Source organism: Epinephelus lanceolatus, chromosome 5 (assembly GCF_041903045.1).
Source record: "Epinephelus lanceolatus isolate andai-2023 chromosome 5, ASM4190304v1, whole genome shotgun sequence".
In the NCBI taxonomy this organism is placed as follows: Eukaryota; Metazoa; Chordata; class Actinopteri; order Perciformes; family Serranidae; genus Epinephelus; species Epinephelus lanceolatus.
In genome coordinates, this window is record NC_135738.1 from 8,779,573 (window position 1) to 8,804,591 (window position 25,019).

The 25,019-nt window shown below is 41.9% G+C and overlaps 2 protein-coding genes across 2 annotated transcripts in view; one reads left to right on the forward strand and one right to left on the reverse strand.

Annotated features, from left to right (window-relative positions):
• LOC117262829 (uncharacterized) overlaps window positions 1–12,952 on the reverse strand; it is a 72,112-nt gene extending 59,160 nt beyond the window's left edge. The window contains exons 1-3 of the mRNA XM_078167664.1: window positions 12,850–12,952; window positions 6,768–7,089; window positions 2,238–2,419 (exon numbers count right to left, since the gene is read on the reverse strand). Coding sequence (XP_078023790.1) covers window positions 2,238–2,419; window positions 6,768–7,053 — 468 coding nt within the window. The 5' untranslated portion in view covers window positions 7,054–7,089; window positions 12,850–12,952. The remainder of the gene's footprint in view (window positions 1–2,237; window positions 2,420–6,767; window positions 7,090–12,849) is intronic.
• A 5,283-nt stretch (window positions 12,953–18,235) lies between these two features.
• irx5b (iroquois homeobox 5b) lies at window positions 18,236–24,695 on the forward strand. Its single transcript, XM_033634653.2, has 3 exons — window positions 18,236–18,743; window positions 20,162–20,567; window positions 22,223–24,695. The coding sequence occupies exons 1-3, from the start codon at window positions 18,513–18,515 to the stop codon at window positions 22,852–22,854; spliced, it is 1,269 nt and encodes a 422-aa protein (XP_033490544.1). The 5' UTR covers window positions 18,236–18,512; the 3' UTR covers window positions 22,855–24,695.
• The last annotated feature ends 324 nt before the right edge of the window (window positions 24,696–25,019 follow it).

Sequence of the window (25,019 nt, forward strand, 5' to 3'; positions counted from 1 at the left end):
GTGTTTGGGGTCATTGTCCTGTTGAAAAATAAATGATCGTCCAACTAAACGCAAACCAGATGGGATGGCATGTCGCTGCAGGATGCTGTGGTAGCCATGCTGGTTCAGTGTGCCTTCAATTTTGAATAAATCCCCAACAGTGTCACCAGCAAAACACCCCCACACCATCACACCTCCTCCTCCATGCTTCACAGTGGGAACCAGGCATGTGGAATCCATCCGTTCACCTTTTCTGCGTCTCACAAAGACACGGCGGTTGGAACCAAAGATCTCAAATTTGGACTCATCAGACCAAAGCACAGATTTCCACTGGTCTAATGTCCATTCCTTGTGTTTCTTGGCCCAAACAAATCTCTTCTGCTTGTTGCCTCTCCTTAGCAGTGGTTTCCTAGCAGCTATTTGACCATGAAGGCCTGATTCGCGCAGTCTCCTCTTAACAGTTGTTCTAGAGATGGGTCTGCTGCTAGAACTCTGTGTGGCATTCATCTGGTCTCTGATCTGAGCTGCTGTTAACTTACCATTTCTGAGGCTGGTGACTCGGATGAACTTATCCTCAGAAGCAGAGGTGACTCTTGGTCTTCCTTTCCTGGGTCGGTCCTCATGTGTGCCAGTTTCGTTGTAGCGCTTGATGGTTTTTGCGACTCCACTTGGGGACACATTTAAAGTTTTTGCAATTTTCCGGACTGACTGACCTTCATTTCTTAAAGTAATGATGGCCACTCGTTTTTCTTTAGTTAGCTGATTGGTTCTTGCCATAATATGAATTTTAACAGTTGTCCAATAGGGCTGTCGGCTGTGTATTAACCTGACTTCTGCACAACACAACTGATGGTCCCAACCCCATTGATAAAGCAAGAAATTCCACTAATTAACCCTGATAAGGCACACCTGTGAAGTGGAAACCATTTCAGGTGACTATCTCTTGAAGCTCATGGAGAGAATGCCAAGAGTGTGCAAAGCAGTAATCAGAGCAAAGGGTGGCTATTTTGAAGAAACTAGAATATAAAACATGTTTTCAGTTATTTCACCTTTTTTTGTTAAGTACATAACTCCACATGTGTTCATTCATAGTTTCGATGCCTTCAGTGAGAATCTACAATGTAAATAGTCATGAAAATAAAGAAAACGCATTGAATGAGAAGGTGTGTCCAAACTTTTGGCCTGTACTGTATATCAGTTTTGACTGGATTATGTGAACTACATATATTCTAATCCTCACTTGGAGAAAAAAAAGCATCGTAGAGTTTCGTTCCTGTGGGCCCCAGCAACACTAAACCCCTGAGCTTGCCTGAGAAGGACAAAACGCACAAACCTGCTATTTCTAAATATCCCATGGAGAGAGACTCACTGCAACCTGTTTTATTTTGTTCTGAAAATGTCAGCGTGCAGCCTCGTTCTGTGGACGATAAACAAGCTGCAGACTGACAAAGGAGGAAATACAGTTAGTGCCGGACAGAGCAGTGAGTGACAACAACTCGGCCCAAATTTAAGAGTACTGTTTGCGGTGGAAATGCTAGGGTCTGAGTACCATGTCTGAAGGGTTACTGTTGGTTCCAAAGGTACCATACTGAAAGTGTTTGGTGGAAACGGGGCTTAAAATAGTTCACTAAAATAGACTAATTGTTTCAATTCTAAATCTAAGGTTAAACAATCCCATAAATTATCTGAAAAACAGACACCACAAAGCTAAAAACAAAGCTGTTATTCCATTTTGGAGATATTTTACAGACCAAATGTTTTAAAGACCTCCACAATCATTGGTATGTGTAAAAAACTAAATGTGTGAATGTGAATTAAAAATGTATCGGTGAAAGATAAAAAGAAAACTGTCCAGACGTTCGTGATGAAAGTGATCATTTCTCATCTCATCAGTCAAAACACATTCATTCTGGAAATAAAAAATATTTAAAACACTTCAGGGTGAACAAATACATTATTGAAAACATTAAATCCACGGTGTGACGTGCGGAATAATTACAGCTCTAAAACCCACAAACCCGGAGCACAATATGAAAACATGTAAAATGGTTTTGAAGAAACAGAAAAAAAGCAAAGTGTCAGATTGATGAAGAGAAGCTGTCAGGACGGCGGGGCTTTGAACCTGATCAGAGACATCGTTTAAACAAAGAACAAAGGCAGCAAATGTGGAGAAGAAAGCTACCTGAGAGAGCCGAACACAAAGAGAGGAAGACAAGAGCTGAACACATGAATATACATGATTCTGTCTCTGCGCTCACCTCTTCTGCCTGAGTGATTACCAGCGCTGGGACGCTGCCACCTGACTCCTCAGATGCCTCCTCATTGGCTGGTGTCAGGTCCTGGTCCTGATTCTGATCCCGGTTACAGTCCATTCGATCCTGGTCTTGGTCAGAGCCAGTGTGTCCCTGATGCTCGGCTCGGTCCAGACCTTGAGGTGACGCTGAGTATAAACACAATCAGACTTTACAATCAAAACATTTTGAATAAAAACACAAGAGGGTGTTTATTTAGTGTTAATAATAATAGATTAATATTAAAAATATGTCACTATGTTCCTTCCATCCATCACACTGGTTTATGTTCTCAACACAAATTTGTGTCTATTTACTTTTTTTTGCTGTCTGTGAATACTTCAATACCCATGATCCTCAGCTGAGGTCCGAGATGTCATTTAGGGTGGTAGTGAATTTAAAAGGCCTTGTGGTTCAATTCGTTATTAAACATGTTGTCACGGTTACTGAATTCATCATATCTGAATTAGAAAGTCAATTAATTGAAGCTGCAGATAATAAAACCAAATTATTATCAAACCACTCTTAATGTGAAGCTCTGTGATTGGCTGTTTGTTTCTGAAATGCACCCTGGGAGTCTGTCTAACCCTAACCCCTCCGTCTTTATGTCCACAGGCTTCCTGTAGCTTTGACATCAGGCAGTTGTTCATCTTTTGTTCTAATGATTCAAAGTGGGGAGTAGGCTAAAAGAAAAAATACTGTATATTAACCTCATGCCTGTGTGTTAAACTGGAATTACAAATAATTTTAATAAAAACCTGTACCTTTTTTTTTTTGTTAAAACTGTTAAAATGGTTCAAAATATCACTTCAGCTCCAATAAACACACAGGAAGTTATCCAGTAGGGGGCGATATTGTTAGCAATTGTTTAGCCCAATCTGCAAATTCTGTAGTAGTTACTCCATACGTTGGTTATTCTGTAGATTTGTTACTTCAAACAGATGCTTAGTCTGTACGATGGTTACTTGTTTGTTGGTTAATCTATACATTTGTTAATCCATGTGTTGCGTATTCTATATATTGGTTACTGAGTAGGGATGGTTACTCAGTTTGTTAGTTTCTCCATATATCAGTTATGTATGTTGGTTACTCCATACAGTGGTTATTTTGTACATTTGTTACTCCTAATGGAGGCTTTAGCCCTTTTTAAACAGAAATTGTGCAAATTTGCAGGAAAGCCCAATCAGTCTTCTTCCAGCATTGGCAGTATAAAAACAAAATCAGGGAGTGCAGCAAAATGCCGCCTGCCTACTTTTGTTTATACAGAATGCGCCTTTTTCAGGGCAATGGGGGGCGTGAGCAAGTAACAAAACGTGTAGCTCAGTGTGTGACGTAAACAGTGACGTGGGAGGGAAGCCGTGGCTGGTCAGTCCTTCGGCTATTCTCTTGTAAGTCGGCCCCTTTCTCACCGTCCCCGTCATCTGACGGTTAATGGCCTCTTCGTTTGCGAGGACAAGGAGGCTCCGCAATTCCTTGTCTCCCCAGTTGCTCATCTTTACAGTGTCTGTCAGGTTTGCGTTTCCCTCTTGCGACTAGATGCAGTTTCCTGTTTATCCACTGCCAGTGGGTCGCACGTGCGGCGTCATCAACAGCTCCTCCCACAAGTCATCAACAGCCCCTCCCGTGGCTGAAGGCTGCCTTGGTCTTTTTAAACTAAAAGGGTTCCGCCAATATTGACTACCCTACGAGGCGGAAAATTGGGCACCTCGGATCAACTCGCCAATCCGGCTCTGTGTGTCTAAACGCTCGCAGCTTGCCGGCAAAACGGCCCAACATTCGCCAAAAATCTGGCAGTGTAAAAGGGGCTTTACTTTGTACAATGGTTCCTCCATACACTGCACCATACATTAGTTCTTCATGGGTTACTTCATACATTGGTTACTCCCTATGGTGGTTATTCCTTACTTTGCTCTGTACATTAGTTGATCTAATGTTAGTTATTCTGTACAATGGGTACTCTGTATGATGGTTACTCCATACGTTTGTTAGTCGGGCCATTGGTCACTTTGTAAGGACGTTTCTAAGTGCTTTATCATAGGCAAATGGATTTGCTTGGGTTTCTGTCATCCATTCTGTCAAGTCCAGCTGCCTACCATATAGCACTTAGAATTACCATGACCTGGATGACTGAGAAACTTCATCAATCTGTATGAATGCTTACTCTGTACAATAGCCACACCACTATTTTATACAGTCCATGCTTACTTTGTACATCAGTTACTCTGTAAGTTAGTTACACTTTACTGTAGTTTCTTCATATGCTAGTTACTCTGAACTTTAGTTACTCTGTGGTGATTTGAATCTGAGTAGCGTTCTTCATGTTGAGGTAACAGGATGGCTTTCTTGTTATTTGCTGTTACCACATATGGAACCATAAAAGGGAGACAGCTAATGATAGCTAGCCCCACCCTCCCTAGAATCAAAGGTCTGCTGAATCACTGGTAAAAAAAAACTCTTTTATAACGTTTGTGGTCTGCAGCAGTGCAGTTTTAGTGTGTTGTCAACAGTCCAAAAACTCAAAAATATTAAGTTTATAATCAAAGAACACGAAAACAGGCAAGATCTCTCTCGTGAGAAACTGAACCAGTGAATTTTTGGTACTATAGCACAACTGACTTAAATGATGATTCAGTATCACAACTGTCTCTAATCTGCAGATCGATCAGTAAAACTTCAAAGTATTTCTTTGCATGTTGTATCTGCGGTCACCTCTGTGTTTGTGGCAGCAGCATTAAAGTTCCTGATAAGTCATTTGTTTTTGCAGCATTAATGATCTGAGCGCAGACATCGGCCTCACACTGACATGTGCAGAGGATTGTCACAGTGAAGGTGTGATTACACCTCAACAACAAGTGTTTCCTGTTGTGGTCTTTAGCTGCAAACTTTAACTGACTGCGAGACTTGCATCTCAGCTTTATCCTTGTTCAGCTTTAACTGCTCTACTACAAACTGTTGTTTCAGTGCATCTATACACAGTAACCAATGACACCAGTTTCACTGACAGGAGACAGTTAATCTACGTTCAGACCTGCAGACACAGTCGGCCAATCGATGCATCCTGTGTGTGAAATTTGAGGTTTCATTCTTTTAGTCATGAGCCTGTTTCAGGTGATACTACAACTCTAGAGGTTAAGATGCCACCAGTAAACCTCCTCTGTTGCATGCCATTTCTCACCCCTCACTTCCTGTTATCTCACTCTGTACTTTCGTCTCTCAATAAAAAGAAATACCACAGACTACATGTTGTGATGTGGTACCTGTGACATCACTTCCTCTCTGCAGGGCAGTCAGTTGGACTCCAATAAACACAGGTGACAGAAGGAGACGCTCTGCCAGTTCAAAGGAAAGGTCAAGATGAGAGTTAAATTTAAACTTCCAGACTATATTTTCTGCGTGTGTTTAGAGATTACTGGTCATCAGTTCCTCTTTAAGTCATTTTTTTAATCTCGAGAGCCTGTTCTCAGCTCAGTCACGAGAAGATAATGTTGGCATTGTACTTTTTTGCAAATCATGATTACATTACATCTGTAGGTTTCACATGCATCATATTAACATTTCTAAAGTGACATAGTATATGAGCTGACTTTGTCATCTGGAGGTGGAGGGGATGGTGGATGGTGTGACACCTAGGAGAGACGCCTGCCAAGCTGCAGACCACTGTTCAAAACCAACAAACAACAAAATCAGTTGTTTCCTGTGGCTTTTTAGGCATCAAATGTGGATGTTTTTTAGAAACTGTCCCTGTTTTTCCAGTGGGGATTGGACCCCAAAAAAACAGTTACTTTCCACAGAGACATCAATGGCTTCTCCAGCTGGGATTGTGTCACCAGAATGGGTTATTTCAAGCCAAAACATGAGCTTTTCCTAACTATAACCATGTTTTGTACCTTAACATAACTACATTTTAACCACAGCATTGTTAAAATGTAAAAGGTGCAATGTATCCTCTACATACATGTGGTTTGCAGAAATGTACAGTGCCAAAAAAATTCCAGTGATTGGGCTGCTTTTCCTACTCTGCATGTATAAACCAGGGTTTCTGTTATCTGGTAATTACAGTTTCGTGTTTGTTTGTTTGGGTTTTTTTTAACCAGGAAAATCTGTTTAAGTCAACAATGTGAATTTCTCCAGTCATGATGTTGGTTGAAAAAAAGCCTAGCAGCCGAAATACATGGGACACGGACGCAGCACAGCACATCTGCCGAAGATTAAGATAAACAACATAGAACTGTGTAAAAATTAAAAACATGTATAATCTGTTTACAAAGTATTAAAATGAACACCTCACTGTAACAGAGGCAATGTGACGCAGCAGAGCAACTTTGTGGGCGTTTTTATATTTCACGGTAAAATAAATGTAAAAGGTAACAACAGTTTTAAACACAGCTGTGAGACAGTAGAATAAAAGTAAAATAATTCCCCCTGAAATGGAGTGAAAGTAGAAAAATATCACAAAATGGAAATACTGCAGTAAAGTGCCAATAAATCAATCCTCACCTGAAGCTCCATCTCCTGCAGGATTTTTGTCTACTTGCTGCTCCTCCAGGTGGTCCTGAGGATCTGGATCACATTTCTTATTCTCTGCTTCGTCTTCAGTATGATCTCTGTCTGCACCCTGAACCTGATCTGGACTGGAGTGAGGACTTTGTTGCTCCAGATCCTGTTTGAGACACTCAGGATCCTGTAGGGTGTCCTGGTTCAGGTCTTGCAGTGAATGCATGTCCTCAGTTTTGGAGCACTGGAGCTCATCATCTAGAGAGGATTCTGGGAAATGTGCCTCCATTATAAGGAGAGTTGTCTTCTGTCAGAGAGTTCAGCTCTGGAACGAGATATCAAAACTACTCAGTGACTCATATTCTTACATCATGTTTATTTATTTTACAGCTTTCATCCTCTGATTTCTTGAACTATCCCATTAAACAAGTCTCCTGATACTGATTAAACAACTTTGATGCAGGTTCATCTTAAGTGTTCTGGATTTAGGTGACCAGAAAACTAAATCAAGTGTTGGTCGTACTCTCGTCTTTATAGGAATCACCAAAATGGTGATCTGCAGGCCAGAAATATTAAAACATAAACCTCAGTTTAGTTGAAGTCCTTTAGACATTTCATTACAGATATAACCTGCAGACACTGCTGCTGAAAACTTAGTAATCTCCTCCATGTTCTCATCCAAACTCGTCAAGTACAGCCACTTTGTCAGTGGACCTACACGTCAAAATATGATGCACTAGGTACCCTCCTGCGTCCGATTTGGATTTCAGGGATGGCATTTAAATTTACACCTGTTAAATGCCTTGTGTCTTTTCAAAATATACTTTTGTCTTTACAGGAAATGCACAGTTTCTGCTAATCAAATGCAAACAGTCTCCAGAAAAATACATCATAGTTTGGCTTAAAACAAGTACGCTTGTTACTAAAGTAATGTCATGTCTTGTGACAGTTCATTATCTTGGCAAGCTACATATACTAGCAGACTATGTTGTTATTAATATAACTCCACTGACTTTTGGTTTCACACAGGAAACAAACAGTCTGACTCAACCACCTCCCCTCCTACCAGCTCTATTAAGACTCTCACTGTTGATGCTATGGTTGTTGCCAATCGCATCACAGATTGTTGCCAAACTGTTGCCATTCGGTGCAACGGCATGAAGAATGCCTCAATGCGTCGGTGTCTCATGCCGAGGTCCTCTGACAAAGCAGCGGCACTTGATAAGTTGGATTGTTGCCTGCTGCGTCAGAAACTGCTGTCACCCGATGCATTTCATACTGTCGCAATGGGTGCCTCCGTGCGTCGGTGTGTGATGCTGACATCAGGAGGTTAGTCTAGGGTTAGCACTGTTGGAATATTCAGCTCGTTCTCACTCCCAACTCATCAAATACCGCTGCTCTGTCAGTGATGTTGCCGTTGGACACCAATGCACAGATACACCCTTCACAGTGATATGATACACACTGGGGGCATCAGTTTTAGGGGCAGCGGGCAGGAACCCAACTCCTCAAATACCGCCACTTCGACAGTCGATGTCAGCATCAGATATGGACAGAGAGGCACCCTTCACAGCAGATGGGATAGGAATGTGTTGGAATATCAGCTGAATATAATATGGACCGACAGTTTAAACCTCTTCAACCTAACAAATGAGCAGACTGCAAAGGGTTAACTCAGTATTTAGAGCCCAGTTGCTCTGTTGCGGTTCAATAATGATCACGGGTCACTGAAAACAAATTCAACATCCAAGTTCACAGAGTATTCTCCTCTGTCACAACACATTCTCACTCCGACCTCGTCACATGTTGACGTTTGGTCAAGGACTTTCCACGTCCACATATGACATGCAAGGTACCCTGGGTGTGTTGGTTGTTGACACTCTGGGACGCCGTGTCAAGTTCTCTTCTTTCAAGATACACTTTCATTTTCACAGGAAATTTACCATATACATACAGTCTCTTTCAAAATAAAGGCACTACGTCGGTATGACACCGCAAATTGACTTTTTTTTCCCTTCAACCACCACCACTGCCCCACTCAGACCTTTGCCGCCTTAACTTTCATCCTTGTCCCGCTGTGTTTCCCCCAATGCCTCCGGGGGCCGTTACACTATAACGGCATGCCTACGATAAAGGTTTCTGGTTGGTTTCTGACGTTCCAAGTCACTGACCAAGCGCCAGATTTCAATGACTTTGGAGTGAGACTGTGCTCCCTGTCATGAGACACTGTGGGAACATCCAGTCATTTCATTCTTCTTCTTTTCAATGTCAATAACACGTCTATACAATAGTTTTTACAGAAGAAAAGATCAATGTGACGGCTGATTCAATACTTCTCTACAGTAGTTCTGTATAACCACATACAGCCACCTCTGACATCATCTCTCATCATGTTTCAGTCAGGTGGGACGCTGTACAAGATTTCCTTTGTTTGAGACATTAGAATCTGTGATGTCTTCATTTTATTTATTTGCTGTCAGATAACACTCAGTAAACAAACAGTAAATCCTGTCCTGCGGTACTTTTACTGTATACGAACGTGTACTGTATCATCTGAAGCCATTATCCGCTCTGTGAAGTCTCCTCACTTCACAGCAACATTTCCAGCACTTAATAGAGGAGTCCCAGGGGTGGTAATTATGTTTGAGCACAGATAACAAGGATTGCATTTCATACTTGGATAATAACTATTAAAAAGAGTGTTTTCCAATTAATTAAACACACTGTCTTTAAGTAACCTCTGGACATTTGCCCCGCGGGCTAAGCTAATTTATGAGGTACTGGGGGAAAACAAACGAGTGCTTCTTTCATGTGAAAACCTTCACAAAAGAGTGGGTACCATGGAGAATAGGAGCAGAATATTCAACTTTGTACATTCAAATTGTTAACATAACTTTTTGATATGATAAAACCGACTATGGTGTTGTTTCAGGCCTACTGGGGGTCTTGACTGGGCGATGATGAAAGAGTCATGTGAGCTTTTCCGAGCCATTACTTCCTCCTGCAGGAGGCTGTGTGTATTTAATATGAGCCCGAGGAGAAGCCTCTGGAGTATCATTAAAAGCAGAGGAGAAGAAGAGGCGCGTTCACCTCCGCCGCCGTGCAGTGCTTTAATGAAAGATGCTTAAAAAAGCGTGAAAATGCCATCCCATAATCTGCTCGACCCATCTGTAGAGGAGCAGCTTAAAACGGCCCATTTCACCCCGGCGGTGCAGTCATGCTCATGATGTGCTTAGAGGGCCTCCTTAAGGAGAATGTTTTCACATTACTCAGGCTTCATTACGCCAAATCAATATTCGTTTAGCATCGCAGGTTATAGACTCCTCCAGGAATCAAACCTCCATCCTCACAGCCGATCAGGAAAATATATCGACACTTTTAATTCAATGTTTTCTCAGCTGCAGCGTTTAACGAGGAAAATGACAGTTAACGAGGAGAGTCACATCTCTGCTGCTGCCGCTGATGAGAACCTTCACAAATCATTTAACTGTGTTTGATTTAACTCTCCATCAGCAGAGTTGTTTCCTGTAAATTGACTCTGACAGTGTTGGCATCAGGAGTTTTAGCTCCTGACCTGCACTGACACCGGGAACACAAAAAGTCCTGAGGCTGAGGGCAGCTCCTAACTGAGCGAGTGAGAAGAATCTAAAAATAAAGCTCAAGTCCTGACACTCTCCGAAGTCTGAGAGTATCTTACAGTGTTCCCATGCTGATGAAATTACTGCAAAAGTTAAGAAATTAGAAAAACAGTTTTTGAGGCCTAGGAATGGTTTGGAATGGACAGCCTTTCTGTGCAGAGTTTTCATGTTCTCCTTGTGTCCGCGTGGGTTTTCTCCAGGTACTCCGGCTTCCTCCCACAGTCCAAAGACATGCAGCTTAATTGGTGACTTTAAATTGTCCGTAGGTGTGAATGTGAGTGTGAATGGTTGTCTACATCTTCTGGGACAGGTTCCAGCCCCCCTGTGACCCCAAACATAGCAGCTGAGTCCACAGGGACTTGACTTGGGAACCGTAGGCTCAAGTCTCTGTTCGGACCAAGTATGGAGTGTGGACTGGTAGCTGGAGAGGTGAGGTGAGCAAGGCACTGAACCTCCAAATGCTCGAGGCGCCTGTCTAAGGCAGCCCCCTCACTCTGACATCTCATCATTTAATGCATGTATAGATGATGTTTGTGCGTGCATTTGTATTTTGGGCCTGTGTCTATATGACAACAGTGTGAAAAAATTCCCCTTAATAAAGTATATCATCTTCTTCTAAAACACTTAAAGACAAATTGTTGCAGTTTGGGTCCAAACTCTTCCTCCTTGAATGAAACTCATGTTGAAATCATTCAGTGCAGTGATGAAGGAAGTATTCAGGTCCTTTACTTAAGTAAAAGCCCTGCACTGAAAATGGTTGCTTAATAAAAGTGCGTAAGTACAATCAGGTAAATGTATTTAAGAAATAAAAGTACTCAAGTACTCCATTTTCAGCCGCTTATCTGGGTCTGGGTCACAGGGGCAGCAGGCCAAGCAAAGCACCCCAGACATCCCTCTCCCCAGCAGCACTTTCCAGCTACATCAGGCGGACCCCAAGGTGTTCCCAGGCCAGATGAGATATATAATCCCTCCAGTGTGTTCTGGGTCTGCCCCGGGGCCTCCTACCAGTGGGACGTGCCCAGAAAACCTCTAACAGGGGGTGCCCAGGAGGATCCTGATCAGATGTCCAAACCACCTCAACTGATCCCTTTGGACATGAAGGAACAGCGGCTCTACTCCGAGCTCCCTCCTGATGTCTGAGCTCCTCATCCTATCTCTAAGGCTGAGCCCAGCCACCCCACAGAGGAAACTCATTTTGGCTGCTTGTATCTGCGACATCATTCTTTCTGTCACTACCCAGAGCTCATGACCATAGGTGAGGGTTGGGACGTAGATGGACCAGTAAATCGAAAGCTTCACCTTCCAGCTCAGCTAATAAATCACAATCACAATTAACCCAAGTACAGTAAAAGCAGAGATACTGGATAAAGAGAGATACCCCACTCAGCTCACTTCCTAATTCAGTGACGTCAGCGCCACGCCCCCATAGGAGACTTGCGGCAGCTCTGAATGTATTGTCGTCAATAAGGAAAATGAACGTGATCACAATTTATGGTCAATTCTTTCGCCTTATAGTCACTAAAGTAAATATTGGGTTCATTTTCCACAAGCCACACATCTTACCAACATTCTGACACTAAAGCTGCATTTTGCATCCACACAGATCAAGAGAAAGTTAACTTTGTTTGAGTTTGGGTTGAGGGAGAACAGGCTCTGATTGGAAGGAGAGCTAACCACACCCACTTAGGAGACAGGAAGAGTAATGTTTTCTTAACATTGGATAAGCCTGCGGTGGGGTATCTCCTTTATCCAATATCTCTGGCAAAAGTACCTCAGATTTGTACTTTAGTGAATGTACTTAGTTACATTCCACCACTGATTCAGTGTGACTTTCACTCACTGAAGATTTCTGTGAGAATAAACATCCTTAAATCCACTTAGAAATCATAAAATAAAGAGGCTGCAGAACTAACCTGAGAATCATCTTGTTTTTAAGTGTCCTTTAGTATCAAAGTAATCCAGTGATAGTTTTTCTGTACGTCTACGGATACTCTGCAGACAGGAGCTGCTCACACATCATCCAGCACACCGTGACTACATGTGGACAGACTGGCTCAAGTTGCAGCTCACAGCTAATCACTAAATTCACTGTGATATTTTACTTCCTGTTTACATCCTCCAAAGTGTTGTGGGAACTATAGTTACAAAATCTAGGGCACAATTATCTACAAAGTAAAAGCAAGACTAAAACAGCAGTGATAAAACTCAATAACATCATGTCACTCTATAAACGAATAATCAAGCAGATGAATCAGTAAGAGAATAATGTTAGCTGCAGCTGTAGTTTACACACACACACACACACTAATTGAGAGGAGCTGTACACACACAGCTCTGTACCTTAAATAGCTGCTGGATAGTTCAGTAGTTTGGATCAACAGCAATTAATCAATGAAGCTCCTGACGGCAGCTTGGCCTGCCACCTGCATGCTGCTCTCTGCTCTTACCTGAAGATCTCTGCAGCAGCAGAGCCTCAAACACCTCCCGACTCCTGCGTCTATCCAGAGCGGAGACGACACACTGACCGCATCATAACTACAACAATACAGACCTGATGAAGACTGACGCTACTTTCACTCCTCAGTCTTCCTTCAGACACTGCTAATTATAGGACGCACAAATCAGATTAGACTGCGGCTGAGAGCAGAGCTTAAACACACACTGACCTCGAGCCCACGCTACTCCGACAACACCTCACCGGCTGTTTGGACAATATAATCTTTACATTATTAGAATTATTATTATTAAAGAGAATGCAGTGTGAGAGCATTTATACATTTTAATGTTACTGAGCTGCTTCCAGGACTTTAAACTGCTCATACACTTACAGAACACTGCAGGATCCATCCACACAGTGTCTATACTACCAGTACTGGAATCAGAATCAGGGTTATTGTCAGCTAGAGATGGTATTTTGGTGCATAAAAATATATACAGTAAGAGTAGATGAAAGATTAAATGCACCTGCACTTCTATAGCTGACACGAGTCACATTCACACATTCACACACTGGTGGCCGAGGCTACCATACAAGGTGCAACCTGCTACTCAGTTATTAACACACACACACCAATGGAACGGCCATTGGGAGCAACTTGGGGTTCAGTATCTTGCTCAAAGATGCTTCAACATTGGATTGAACTGACAATCTTCAACCTACTCCGCCCCATTAAAGCAAGCACCACAACAGTCAAGAGACTTAAATAAAACAGATAAATTGACAGTAAAAATATTATGAATTATATTTCCAATATATAAAATGGAAGAGCTGTGCAGAACAATAGATCCATCTCACGCTCTGGACTCATTACCTCATCACAATTCATACAATAATCATCTGTGTCACGTGTTGTAATGAGATTAGAGAAAACGCCTCATGTTTGCTAAGTTATTTGGGGTAATTAAAGGGTTAGTTCAGATATTTTGAAGTGGGGTTGTATGAGGTATTTATTCATAGTCAGTGTATGACATACAGTAGATGTCAGTCGGCATGCCTCCAGTTTGGAGAAGCAGGCAGGAGTCCAACACAGAAGCTAAGCAATGTACTGCTGTGGACAAAATGTATTTGATACCTAAAAAAAGTCCCACTTAAAATAAATCAATATCAGTCTAAGTGGACGTTATATTGAGAGTATTTTACCTTAATGTCAGACAGCCTGTTCCAATAGGGAAGCTGTTAAAGACTTCAGTTCTCCTCAAAGCCAGATTCCATTGACAAAAACAGTCATTTTAGCTTGCTGAACGCAGGAGCTGCTGGTCTACCACTGCCTCGATCAACTAGTTAGTTTATGTTATTGTGTGACGCCGAGTATCTGTGTCTGTACTCCTGCCTGCTTCTCCAAACTGGGGTGTTCCAACTTACATCTACTTATGTAATATACTGTCTATGGATAAGTGCCTCATATGACCCCACTTAAAAAATGTGAACTATCCCTTTAAAGTAAATTTAGTGCTATCCTGTTACAATGCTCATAAATAAGGGCGCAATAGCTGCTTTTAATGATAAAACAAATTACGCAGGGGCGTCGGTAGCGTGGATAGTGCCGGTGCCCCATGTACAGAGGCATCGCCTCGCTGCAGCGGCCGCGGGTTCGAATCCAGCTCGCGGCCCTTTGCTGCATGTCAGTCCCCACTCTCATTCTGTCTCCCCATTTCACTCTCTGTCCTGTCAATAAAGGCAAAAAGCCCATAAAAATAATCTTTAAAAAAAAAAAAAATACTGTACGCTTTATTCCAGGGCTGGTCGGCCTTCATTGACCTTGCAAAGGCTCAGTCAGAGGTATATGTTCATTTATAAAGCCACACTGGGTAAACTCCCTTCATACATTTGTACTTTGATTGAACAGAGATCTGATTGTAGCTACAGTCTGAGATCTCAAGACTTGCTGTCTGGTCCTCGTGCTCGGACTGAGCTGGGACAGAAAGCTTTTATGTGCTCTGCTCCTCTCACCTGGAATAACCTTCAAAAAGATTGAAGATTGATGAAACTATGTGAACTGATCTCTGATTTTAAAGCTGTCATAAGTACAAGGATGAATAAGTCGGTTGGGTCTTGTCATCGTACGTAGGTGTGCTAATACTTCGACAGGCTACTGTGTATCTTTATGTTTTTTATTGTGTTGTTGTTTGGCTATAATGAGATTGTTGATATCAAAGGGACTTACCTGATTAAATATGTGTTAAATAAAAAAATTAAAAAATAATTTGTGTAAAAAATCTCAGGAGTAACACAAGAAAAAAAAAACTGTACATCTGTGTAAAAATCAGAAACAAACAACTGATGAATGAGCCCGATCTCACTCCGAAGTCGTTGAAATCCGGCGCTTCTGCCGTCAGATATTGACAAAATAAGGCATCTTTTATCGTCAGCATGATACGTGGCCGATTGCTGTTATGGTTTAACGGCGCCAGGCAGCATCAGGGGGGAACACGCCAGGACAGGGACGAAAGTTAAGGTGGCGAAAGTCGTAGTGGGGAGGGAGAGGTGGTGCATGGATCCAACAAACACAGACTTTCACCGGAGAGAGCAGTATTCGCATCCCGTAAGATTCTAAAGCCAAACCTTGTTCTTTTTTCCTAAACCTAACCATGTTCGTCGTTCAAGGAAAAAAAAAGTTAATTCACTGTGTTGTATCGACATAGTGCATTTATTTTGAAAGAGACTGTATGTAAACGTTAAATTTCCTGTGAAAACAGAAGTGTATTTTGAAAGAAGACAATGCATATAACAGGCTGAACTTGACACGGCGTCCCAGAACATCAACAACCAACACACCCTTGCACGTCGTATCTGGACGTGGAAATTCCATGACCAAACGTCAATATGTGACGAGGTCGGAGTGAGAATGTGTTGGATGAAAACATGATGAGGAGACTGTAGAAGGATTTCCATCATGTCCTCCATGGTTTAAGCTTTGACTGAAGTTCACCTTACTTCTTCCTCTGCACTGACCAGCTGGTTCTATCCTACTGAGACCCTGTGTCCTCATATAAGGACATTACATTTTGGGTTTACTGGACCTTGTACTTCATTCTACTTAACTTAGACCTGTTGTCCTTGTTTGTGGACACTTTGTTGTGCCATCTAGTGGTAGTTAGGCCACAATACACTCATCCATGTAAAAAAATGATGGCAGCCATCTCTGCCAAGTCAGGGTGCAGCCGACTCAGACACAAAAGTGGTAAAGATCCAAAACCTGATCACAGTATGGTTGAAACTTGTTTATTTATGATTAAAATTGTTTGTAGTTTGATATGGCAACAAAAAATTTACCAATTTTAGCAACAGTAACAAGCTAAGACGCTGTTAGGAAGTACTCGTTTGAAGACATTGTGACTTTATTATCATTGATAGTGTTTAGGGTTTTATACTTATCAGGTCCTACTTACCCCAAATAGCAAGGAGAATTTAAAAATGCATGCAAAACAAAAGTTCAGGTCTCAGGAGAATATACATATATACACATATATATATATATATATATATATATATATATATATATATATATATATATATATACAGTACAGGCCAAAAGTTTGGACACACCTTCTCATTCAATGCGTTTTCTTTATTTTCATGACTATTTACATTGTAGATTCTCACTGAAGGCATCAAAACTATGAATGAACACATGTGGAGTTATGTACTTAACAAAAAAAGGTGAAATAACTGAAAACATGTTTTATATTCTAGTTTCTTCAAAATAGCCACCCTTTGCTCTGATTACTGCTTTGCACACTCTTGGCATTCTCTCGATGAGCTTCAAGAGGTAGTCACCTGAAATGGTTTCCACTTCACAGGTGTGCCTTATCAGGGTTAATTAGTGGAATTTCTTGCTTTATCAATGGGGTTGGGACCATCAGTTGTGTTGTGCAGAAGTCAGGTTAATACACAGCCGACAGCCATATTGGACAACTGTTAAAATTCATTTTATGGCAAGAACCAATCAGCTAACTAAAGAAAAACGAGTGGCCATCATTACTTTAAGAAATGAAGGTCAGTCAGTCCGAAAAATTGCAAAAACTTTTAATGTGTCCCCAAGTAGAGTTGCAAAAACCATCAAGCGCTACAACGAAACTGGCACACATGAGGACCGACCCAGGAAAGGAAGACCAAGAGTCACCTCTGCTTCTGAGGATAAGTTCATCCGAGTCACCAGCCTCAGAAATGGCAAGTTAACAGCAGCTCAGATCAGAGACCAGATGAATGCCACACAGAGTTCTAGCAGCAGACCCATCTCTAGAACAACTGTTAAGAGGAGACTGCGCCAATCAGGCCTTCATGGTCAAATAGCTGCTAGGAAACCACTTCTAAGGAGAGGCAACAAGCAGAAGAGATTTGTTTGGGCCAAGAAACACAAGGAATGGACATTAGACCAGTGGAAATCTGTGCTTTGGTCTGATGAGTCCAAATTTGAGATCTTTGGTTCCAACCGCCGTGTCTTTGTGAGACGCAGAAAAGGTGAACGGATGGATTCCACATGCCTGGTTCCCACTGTGAAGCATGGAGGAGGAGGTGTGATGGTGTGGGGGTGTTTTGCTGGTGACACTGTTGGGGATTTATTCAAAATTGAAGGCACACTGAACCAGCATAGCTACCACAGCATCCTGCAGCGACATGCCATCCCATCCGGTTTGCGTTTAGTTGGACGATCATTTATTTTTCAACAGGACAATGACCCCAAACACACCTCCAGGCTGTGTAAGGGCTATTTGACCAAGAAGGAGAGTGATGGAGTGCTGCGGCAGATGACCTGGCCTCCACAGTCACCGGACCTGAACCCAATCGAGATGGTTTGGGGTGAGCTGGACCACAGAGTGAAGGCAAAGGGGCCAACAAGTGCTAAACACCTCTGGGAACTCCTTCAAGACTGTTGGAAAACCATTTCAGGTGACTACCTCTTGAAGCTCATGGAGAGAATGCCAAGAGTGTGCAAAGCAGTAATCAGAGCAAAGGGTGGCTATTTTGAAGAAACTAGAATATAAAACATGTTTTCAGTTATTTCACCTTTTTTTGTTAAGTACATAACTCCACATGTGTTCATTCATAGTTTTGATGCCTTCAGTGAGAATCTACAATGTAAATAGTCATGAAAATAAAGAAAACGCATTGAATGAGAAGGTGTGTCCAAACTTTTGGCCTGTACTGTATATTCACACAGCAGACTTTGGTCGAGTTTTTTTTCCTGCAGATTCTGTTCAAATTGGAGCTACATTTGGATGGAAACAGTGTGAAGCAGTGGATCCATTATTTTGGGGGTTTTGGGGAACGCAGCATCACATCTCTCTCGGCCGCTCTCCTCCCCTCCTCCCTCCTCCTCCCTCCTCCCTCCCTCTCTGTCTCTCTCAGTCGGTCTCAGTCTCAGCAGTGTTCAGTCGAGCAGCAGCGGAAGTGGAAAACTTGCAGTAGAAACACACAAACTGAACTCAGCACCTCCTGCGATGCTCCTGGATGCTCCTCCGTTTTTAAACCTCCTCTTCCCTCCTTTTCTTCTTCTTCCTCTTCTTCTTCTCCTCCTCTTCTTCCCTCTGCCGTCTCGGGGAAACGCGCGCTGTGGCTCTCCGATGTGAGTTCGCCCGTGCGTAATAGTCCGGCTCCGTGCGCGCCGTCATGGCTTATCCTCAGGGTTTCCTCTTCCAGCCGTCCGTGTCCCTGTCTCTGCACTCCTGCCCGTCCTTCAGCTCCGGGGTCATCTTAGGACCGAGGACGGAGGAGCTCGGCCGCTCCTCTTCGGGCTCAGCCTTCGCTCCGTACTCGGGCTCAGCGACCTCTCCCGGCTTCAACTCCCACCTACCGTACGGCGGGGAGCCCCGGGCCGCCGCCACCCTCAGCTCGTTTGTGGTGAGTGTCGATCCGCAGCGGAGCGGCAGGTGCAGCTGGGGTTGAGTTCAGGTTCTGGGGTTTTAGTTGGTGAAAGTGTCGCTTGTGGTGCGCCACGGAGCTCAGTGCGTAAAAGGAAAGTGTTAAAGAAGCTGCGTTTGAAAGTGAAGCTTTAATATTTGTGCGTTATGGATAAAGTAATGTATATATATTTTGTCATTATGAATCATTAACTGTGTGGCTGGAACATTTATTTACTTATTAACATTTATTTAGCTGAATGCTTGTAAAAGTTTTTATTTTTAACCACACTCAGCAAACATCAGTCATCAGTTCTTGTCCTTCACAAATCTGTTTATAATTTCATGTTTCTTAATGTTGGTGAAAATATATTAAAAGCAGGATAACGCGCTAAAATCCGCGAGCCGTGTTCGGATAAACAAAAACAAAATCACTTTTCAGAGTAATATTATTATTATTTTTATCCCCCAAATCATTTAGTCAGGAGCTGCACCTGTTCCCTTTTCTGCTATTTTTTTGGTTTAATTGTTTTTGTTGCTTATTATTTTACAAATCCTTCCCTGAAATTAATTTCATTTATTGCAGAAACTTCAGTCACACTTTTACCATGTTTGTATTAGAGAGATTTTAATACATTTTTCTTTATTTACAATTTATTAAAGAATTAACAAAAACAGCTGAATCCATCAACACTCCAGTGATAACAATAGTAATTCTTTTTGTGTGTGAAAATAAAAATGGATGTTGCAGCTTTAATTTGAAAGATTAAAATGTGATTGAAAGAAAGGAAAGAAAAAAATAATAACAATAATAATAATAGTAATAGAAAAAAAAATAGATTTAAAGTACGTGGACTGTTTGTGGTGCAGATGGCCTGGGTGGTTTTTGTTGGTTATGAATGCACAACACTGCTGCGTGTAAATTAAATTCTGTTTGTGTGTGAAAATAAAAGCAGATGTTGTGGCTTTAATTTGAAAGATTATAGTGTGATTTAAAGAAAGACAAGAAGAAATATAATAGTGATAACATAATCCAAAGTAGGTGGACTGTCGGTGGTGCAGACAGTCCGGTTGGTTTTTGTTGGTCGTGGTTGGTTCTGAATGGTTCTGGTTGGTTCCACAGGGTTCTGCATGCACAGAGCTTCTGTGTCCAAATTAAATTCTGTTTGTGTGTTTTAATTAAACCTTTATTTAACTGTGTTAGTCTCATTTAGATTAAGAATCTGCTCATTAGAGGAGAGCTGCCAAGAAAACAGCTTCAGCTCACAAACGTTAAAGCTACAGACTGTGTGTGTGTGTGTGTGTGTGTGAAGTCATGCAGAGAAAATAAAAAGAAAAGAGAAGAAGATCTCAGCTGGGAGGTCAAACATCTCATTTATAGTTTCCACTGATTAATGATTTCTTGGCTTCCTGTTTCAGAGTCCCAGCTATGATCCGTCCTCAGGGATCTCTGGCTCCTTAGACTACCACCCATTTGGGCCCCTGGGGCCGTACCCGTACGGAGACCCCTCCTACAGGAAGAACGCCACGCGAGACGCCACGGCCACACTGAAGGCCTGGCTCAATGAGCACCGGAAGAACCCGTACCCCACCAAGGGGGAGAAGATCATGCTGGCCATCATCACCAAGATGACCCTGACTCAGGTGTCCACCTGGTTCGCCAACGCCCGCCGGAGGCTGAAGAAGGAGAACAAGATGACCTGGACCCCGAGGAACAGGAGCGAGGATGAGGAGGAGGAGGACAACATCGACCTGGAGAGGAACGACGACGACGACGAGCCGATGAAAGCCAACAGCGATGAGCCAGAGATGAAGAGCAACACTGGTGAGTGGTGTGAGGAGGAAGAGTCTCTGTTTCAGCTGAAGCTCTTTAGTCAATCAAACCTTTAAATTATTAGTCTATTAATCAATTAATCCTTTAATTAATCAGTACATTGACAGAAAATTAACCAGCAGCTATTTTGATAGTCAATTAATTGTCATCTCTTAAATGAAAATGTCAAATGTCCTCTGGAAGGTGAATACTCTCTGGTTTTGTTTTTCTTTTACATCAGTAAACTGAACATCTTTGTGTTTTGGACATTTTGTCGAACAAAACAAGACATTTGAAGACGTCACATTGAGCTCATGTTCTGACATTTTATAGACCGAACAACTAATCAGTTAAACAAGAAAATAATCAACAGATTAATCAATAAACTTTAAACCATGACACCAACTCAGACTGCTGATTCGATGCTACAACACTAACAGAAAGTCGTGACATGAAGAATCAAACGTTCTGTGGTTGCAGCTTCAGTAAAAGTCGCAGTACTGCACTTTAAAAATACTTCATTACAACTTAAAGTCCTGCAATAAAAATGTCACTCAAGTTAAAGTACTTTTTTTTTTGGCAAAAAAATAGAAAAATGCCCCCTGTAAGTGTTTCACTATCATATAATAATATATTTCTGTTACTGATGCATTCATGTGTGATCAGGATTTTACTGTTGCAGTCAATGTGGAGCTCATTTTCATAGTTCTGCACACTGTTTCATCTTCAACAATGCAAACAACCCTAAACCTTTAACTATAATGTTCTATAAACTGAATCTATATAGAAACAAGTGACTACAGCTGTGGAAAATTTAAAAAAAAAGTAGCATTGAAATGGAAAAACTCTACTAAAGTACACTCCACCACTGGTCTTACATCCTCTAATAACTGAAAGCTACCTGCAGACAAGACATCGGGCTGTTGAACGTTCTGTAGTAAACATGTGTGACTAGTATTTAAGTAAATGTGTATAGTTGTATAATGAGAAATATTTTATCCGCTTTAATTAAATCTGCATGTCACCAGTTTCAGGTCAGATCGACTCATCGGCTCGTCCGCTTATATATTTGAACGTTTTTTCACAGCGTCACGCTGCAGTCTCATATGGAACTCTTTTCTTTGCTCAGTGTTTTAGGGGCAGCTAATAATAATTCATTATGTATTAATATGTGGATTATTTTCTAAATGAATCAATTAGTCATTTGATGTATAAATGTCAGAAAATGATTAAATATGTCAATATCTTCAAATGTCTTGTTTTATTCACAACCAAAATATATTCACTTTACTTCACATTCAGAGGCATCATTTTGGCTTTTGTTTCATAAAAAATGACTCAAACTGATATTACTCTATCAAAATAGTTGGCAATTATTTTTATATCAACCAGCTAATCATTGCAGCTCTAATGTTGTTTATAGTTTCATTATGTTTGTTTCATGTTAGATTGAATCTGTGAGCTTTTGTCTGTTTGTTTATGAAAAGTGTGTCGGTGGTTTAAAACCAAAAATATTAATTACTTAATCAAGAAAATAAAATGTTGATTAACTGATAAAAAAATAATGATTAGTTGCAGCCATATGTGGATGTTAGTGTGTGTGTGTGTGTGTGTATGTGTGTGTGTGTTTCCTGCTGACCTGTATGTTTATGTGCGTGTGTGTGTAGCTTCTCGTCTTCCTGCCTCTGTGGGGACCTCGTGCGTGTTGGTGTACAGAGAGGACAGCGGCAGCAGCAGCGACACCGACCGGAGCTTCACTGATCCCGACTTTAAAGACTCAGGGGACAGGAGGCTGCCCCTCATCCCGCGCCCCACTTCCACAGGGGCCCCTCCCCACAACACACCCCCAGGAACAGTCAGAGCATCGGAGCCGCAGCGAGCATCGAGCCCACCGTCAAAGGAGCACGTTGACTCCTGCAACCCCATCCAGGGGCCAAACCCGGCCCCTAAACCCAAACTGTGGTCGCTGGCTGAGATCGCCACGTCTTCAGATAAAAGTAAAGGATGTAGTGACTCTTCACAGAGCGTAGGGGCTCCCACCCACCCCACATCCACATCCCGGACCCCATTCTCACACAGCACTGCCATGCCCCGACACCTCTACTACACCTCCCCCTTCATCCCCGGATACTCCAGCTACGGCCCTCTGGGGCCCCTGCATGGCGGCCCCGCCTCACATTTAAATGGATTACAGCAGACGATGCTGCAGAGAGCAGAGGCCATAGCCAGAGACTGCAAACTACACAGTCAGAGCCAGCTGGACCTGCACGAACTCAAGAAGGGCATGACGAACGTGTGACCTGAACCTTTAACACTTTATTTACTGGGACCAGTAGACCTGGACCCTGGAAGCAGTAAACCTGGGACCAGTAAACCTGGGACCAGTGACCCTGGGACGAGTGTTGGTGGAATTCTCCCGTGAAATGTCCTGGATATCAAAGAAAACTTTATCGAACACAGACTGCCTCCTGCAGAGGCCTCTGACTTTTATTTAGAAACACAAATATTCAATTTTAGATGGTTTTTCTATGTTGATAAGATGTAATCTTTGTAGTGCGTTTCTGCACAGAACATGAAGTATCATTAAAAGCTAGTTTTATTAATACGGATCTGACCACCTGCCATTTGTCAATGGATGTTACACTCTTACTCACCTTAAATTAACGACTCAGGAAAAATATGATCAGAAGCTTTTAATTAGATCAACTGCAGTGTTTCGGGAGAAACTAGATTTACCACCTTGCGGACGAATCCGACAAGTTACAGTTTACATCCATGTCTGTGAGAACAGGAATGCCTCACACACATCTTCCCTCCGGTAGTGCAGAAGATCTATACAGTTAGCACAGTTTCAAGATCAGTGTCACCAATTCAGTATCTGATTGAATAACGGCCTGAAAAGTGTTTTTGCAGAACATTATGATGTCACATTGAAGTTGACCTTTGACCTTTTGGATATAAAATGTCATTTCTTCATCATCTTGTCCAGTTAGACATTTGTGTGAAATTTTGTCGAATGAATTCTTGAGTTATGGCCAAAAACACGTGGGGTCACAGTGACCTCTGACCACCAAATTTTAATCAGCTCATTGTTGAATCCAGGTGGACGTTTGTGCCAAATTTGAAGAAATTTCCTCAAGGTATTTTTGAGATATTGCTCTCACAAGACCGGGACAGACGGAAAAACACAATGCCTCCGGCCACGGCGTAGAAAGAAGTTGAAGGATAAAGATACGCAAAAATTCTACCTCCTTCTCTTCTTCATATATCACTCAGTATGACTTCTCATTATCTCTGATGTCCATCCAGAATAAACTTCCATAAAGTCACTCAGAAGTCACAGAAAAAAGAATCATCATGTTTTTAGGTTTTCTTCTGTATCAAATTAACGGACACTTTGACTACATGGAATCGAAGAAAGGATAAAAACAGGTTAAGAAGCTATTCAGACTCAATAGTATTAAAAAGTCTTATATTTAATTTACAGAAGTTAAATGTCTTGTCTCTTGACTGCTGTAGGCAGTGATGTTAATTCTAAAATCTTTCTGTATGTGATTGTAGGCTGTCAGCAGATGTTCTACACCTTTCTTTGTGGAGTTTCAGTCAAACTCCGTCACTACTGCAGCTACAGCAGCCAGGAGATGTTGTGTTAGCATTAGCAGCTTTGAAGCTTCAGTGATAATTAAATGCAAATATTCAAAGTTTTGACATGATGTGATGCAACCGGGGGCGGTGTGGCATAATCGGAATCAATTATATTCATATGGGCTAATCAACAACCTGAACCCAACCCGACTTTAGCGGGACTTGGCACCCCTAAGAGTGTGAGAGAGGGGAAGAGAAGGTGGAAGGTGGACTATTGTACGCAATGTTTCTGTAAGTTATTAACAACCAAACATCGGGGGCAGGGCTGCATCACTAGACGCAAAGCAAGCACTTCATTACAGTTGGCAGGTGTGGATAACCGTCTGCAGCTCTTCTCTCCTGTTTCTGTTTCTCGTCAGACTCCTAATTTCATTGCTTGAAGCGAAGGTCAATGACTGTGCTGAAGACGCTGGCCTCATTCGTGTCCAACACTTCCTTTGAATTTCCTCCACCAGTTTACTGATGAAAAACAAAACTAAAACACAATGCATTCAACTACTGATTTAAATGTTGATTACCTTGGCAGCGATTGAAGCTTTGGAGCTTTGAAGCATTCAGGTAACTTCTTGTGTGAAGGTAGTATAAAATATCCACAGTGTAAATGGCGGACTCCGCCACCGACAATGAAGGCTACTATATAAAGAGATAATTACTGAATGTCAAAACATTAAATGACTACTGCAGAATAAACCAATTGGCCATAAATAGAATCTAAAAGATGTGGTATGATTTCATAAAAACATTCATGATTGTAACGTTAAATTAATTTTTAATTGATTCATTCATTTTCTGTGGCTTATCCAGGTCCAGATCACATTA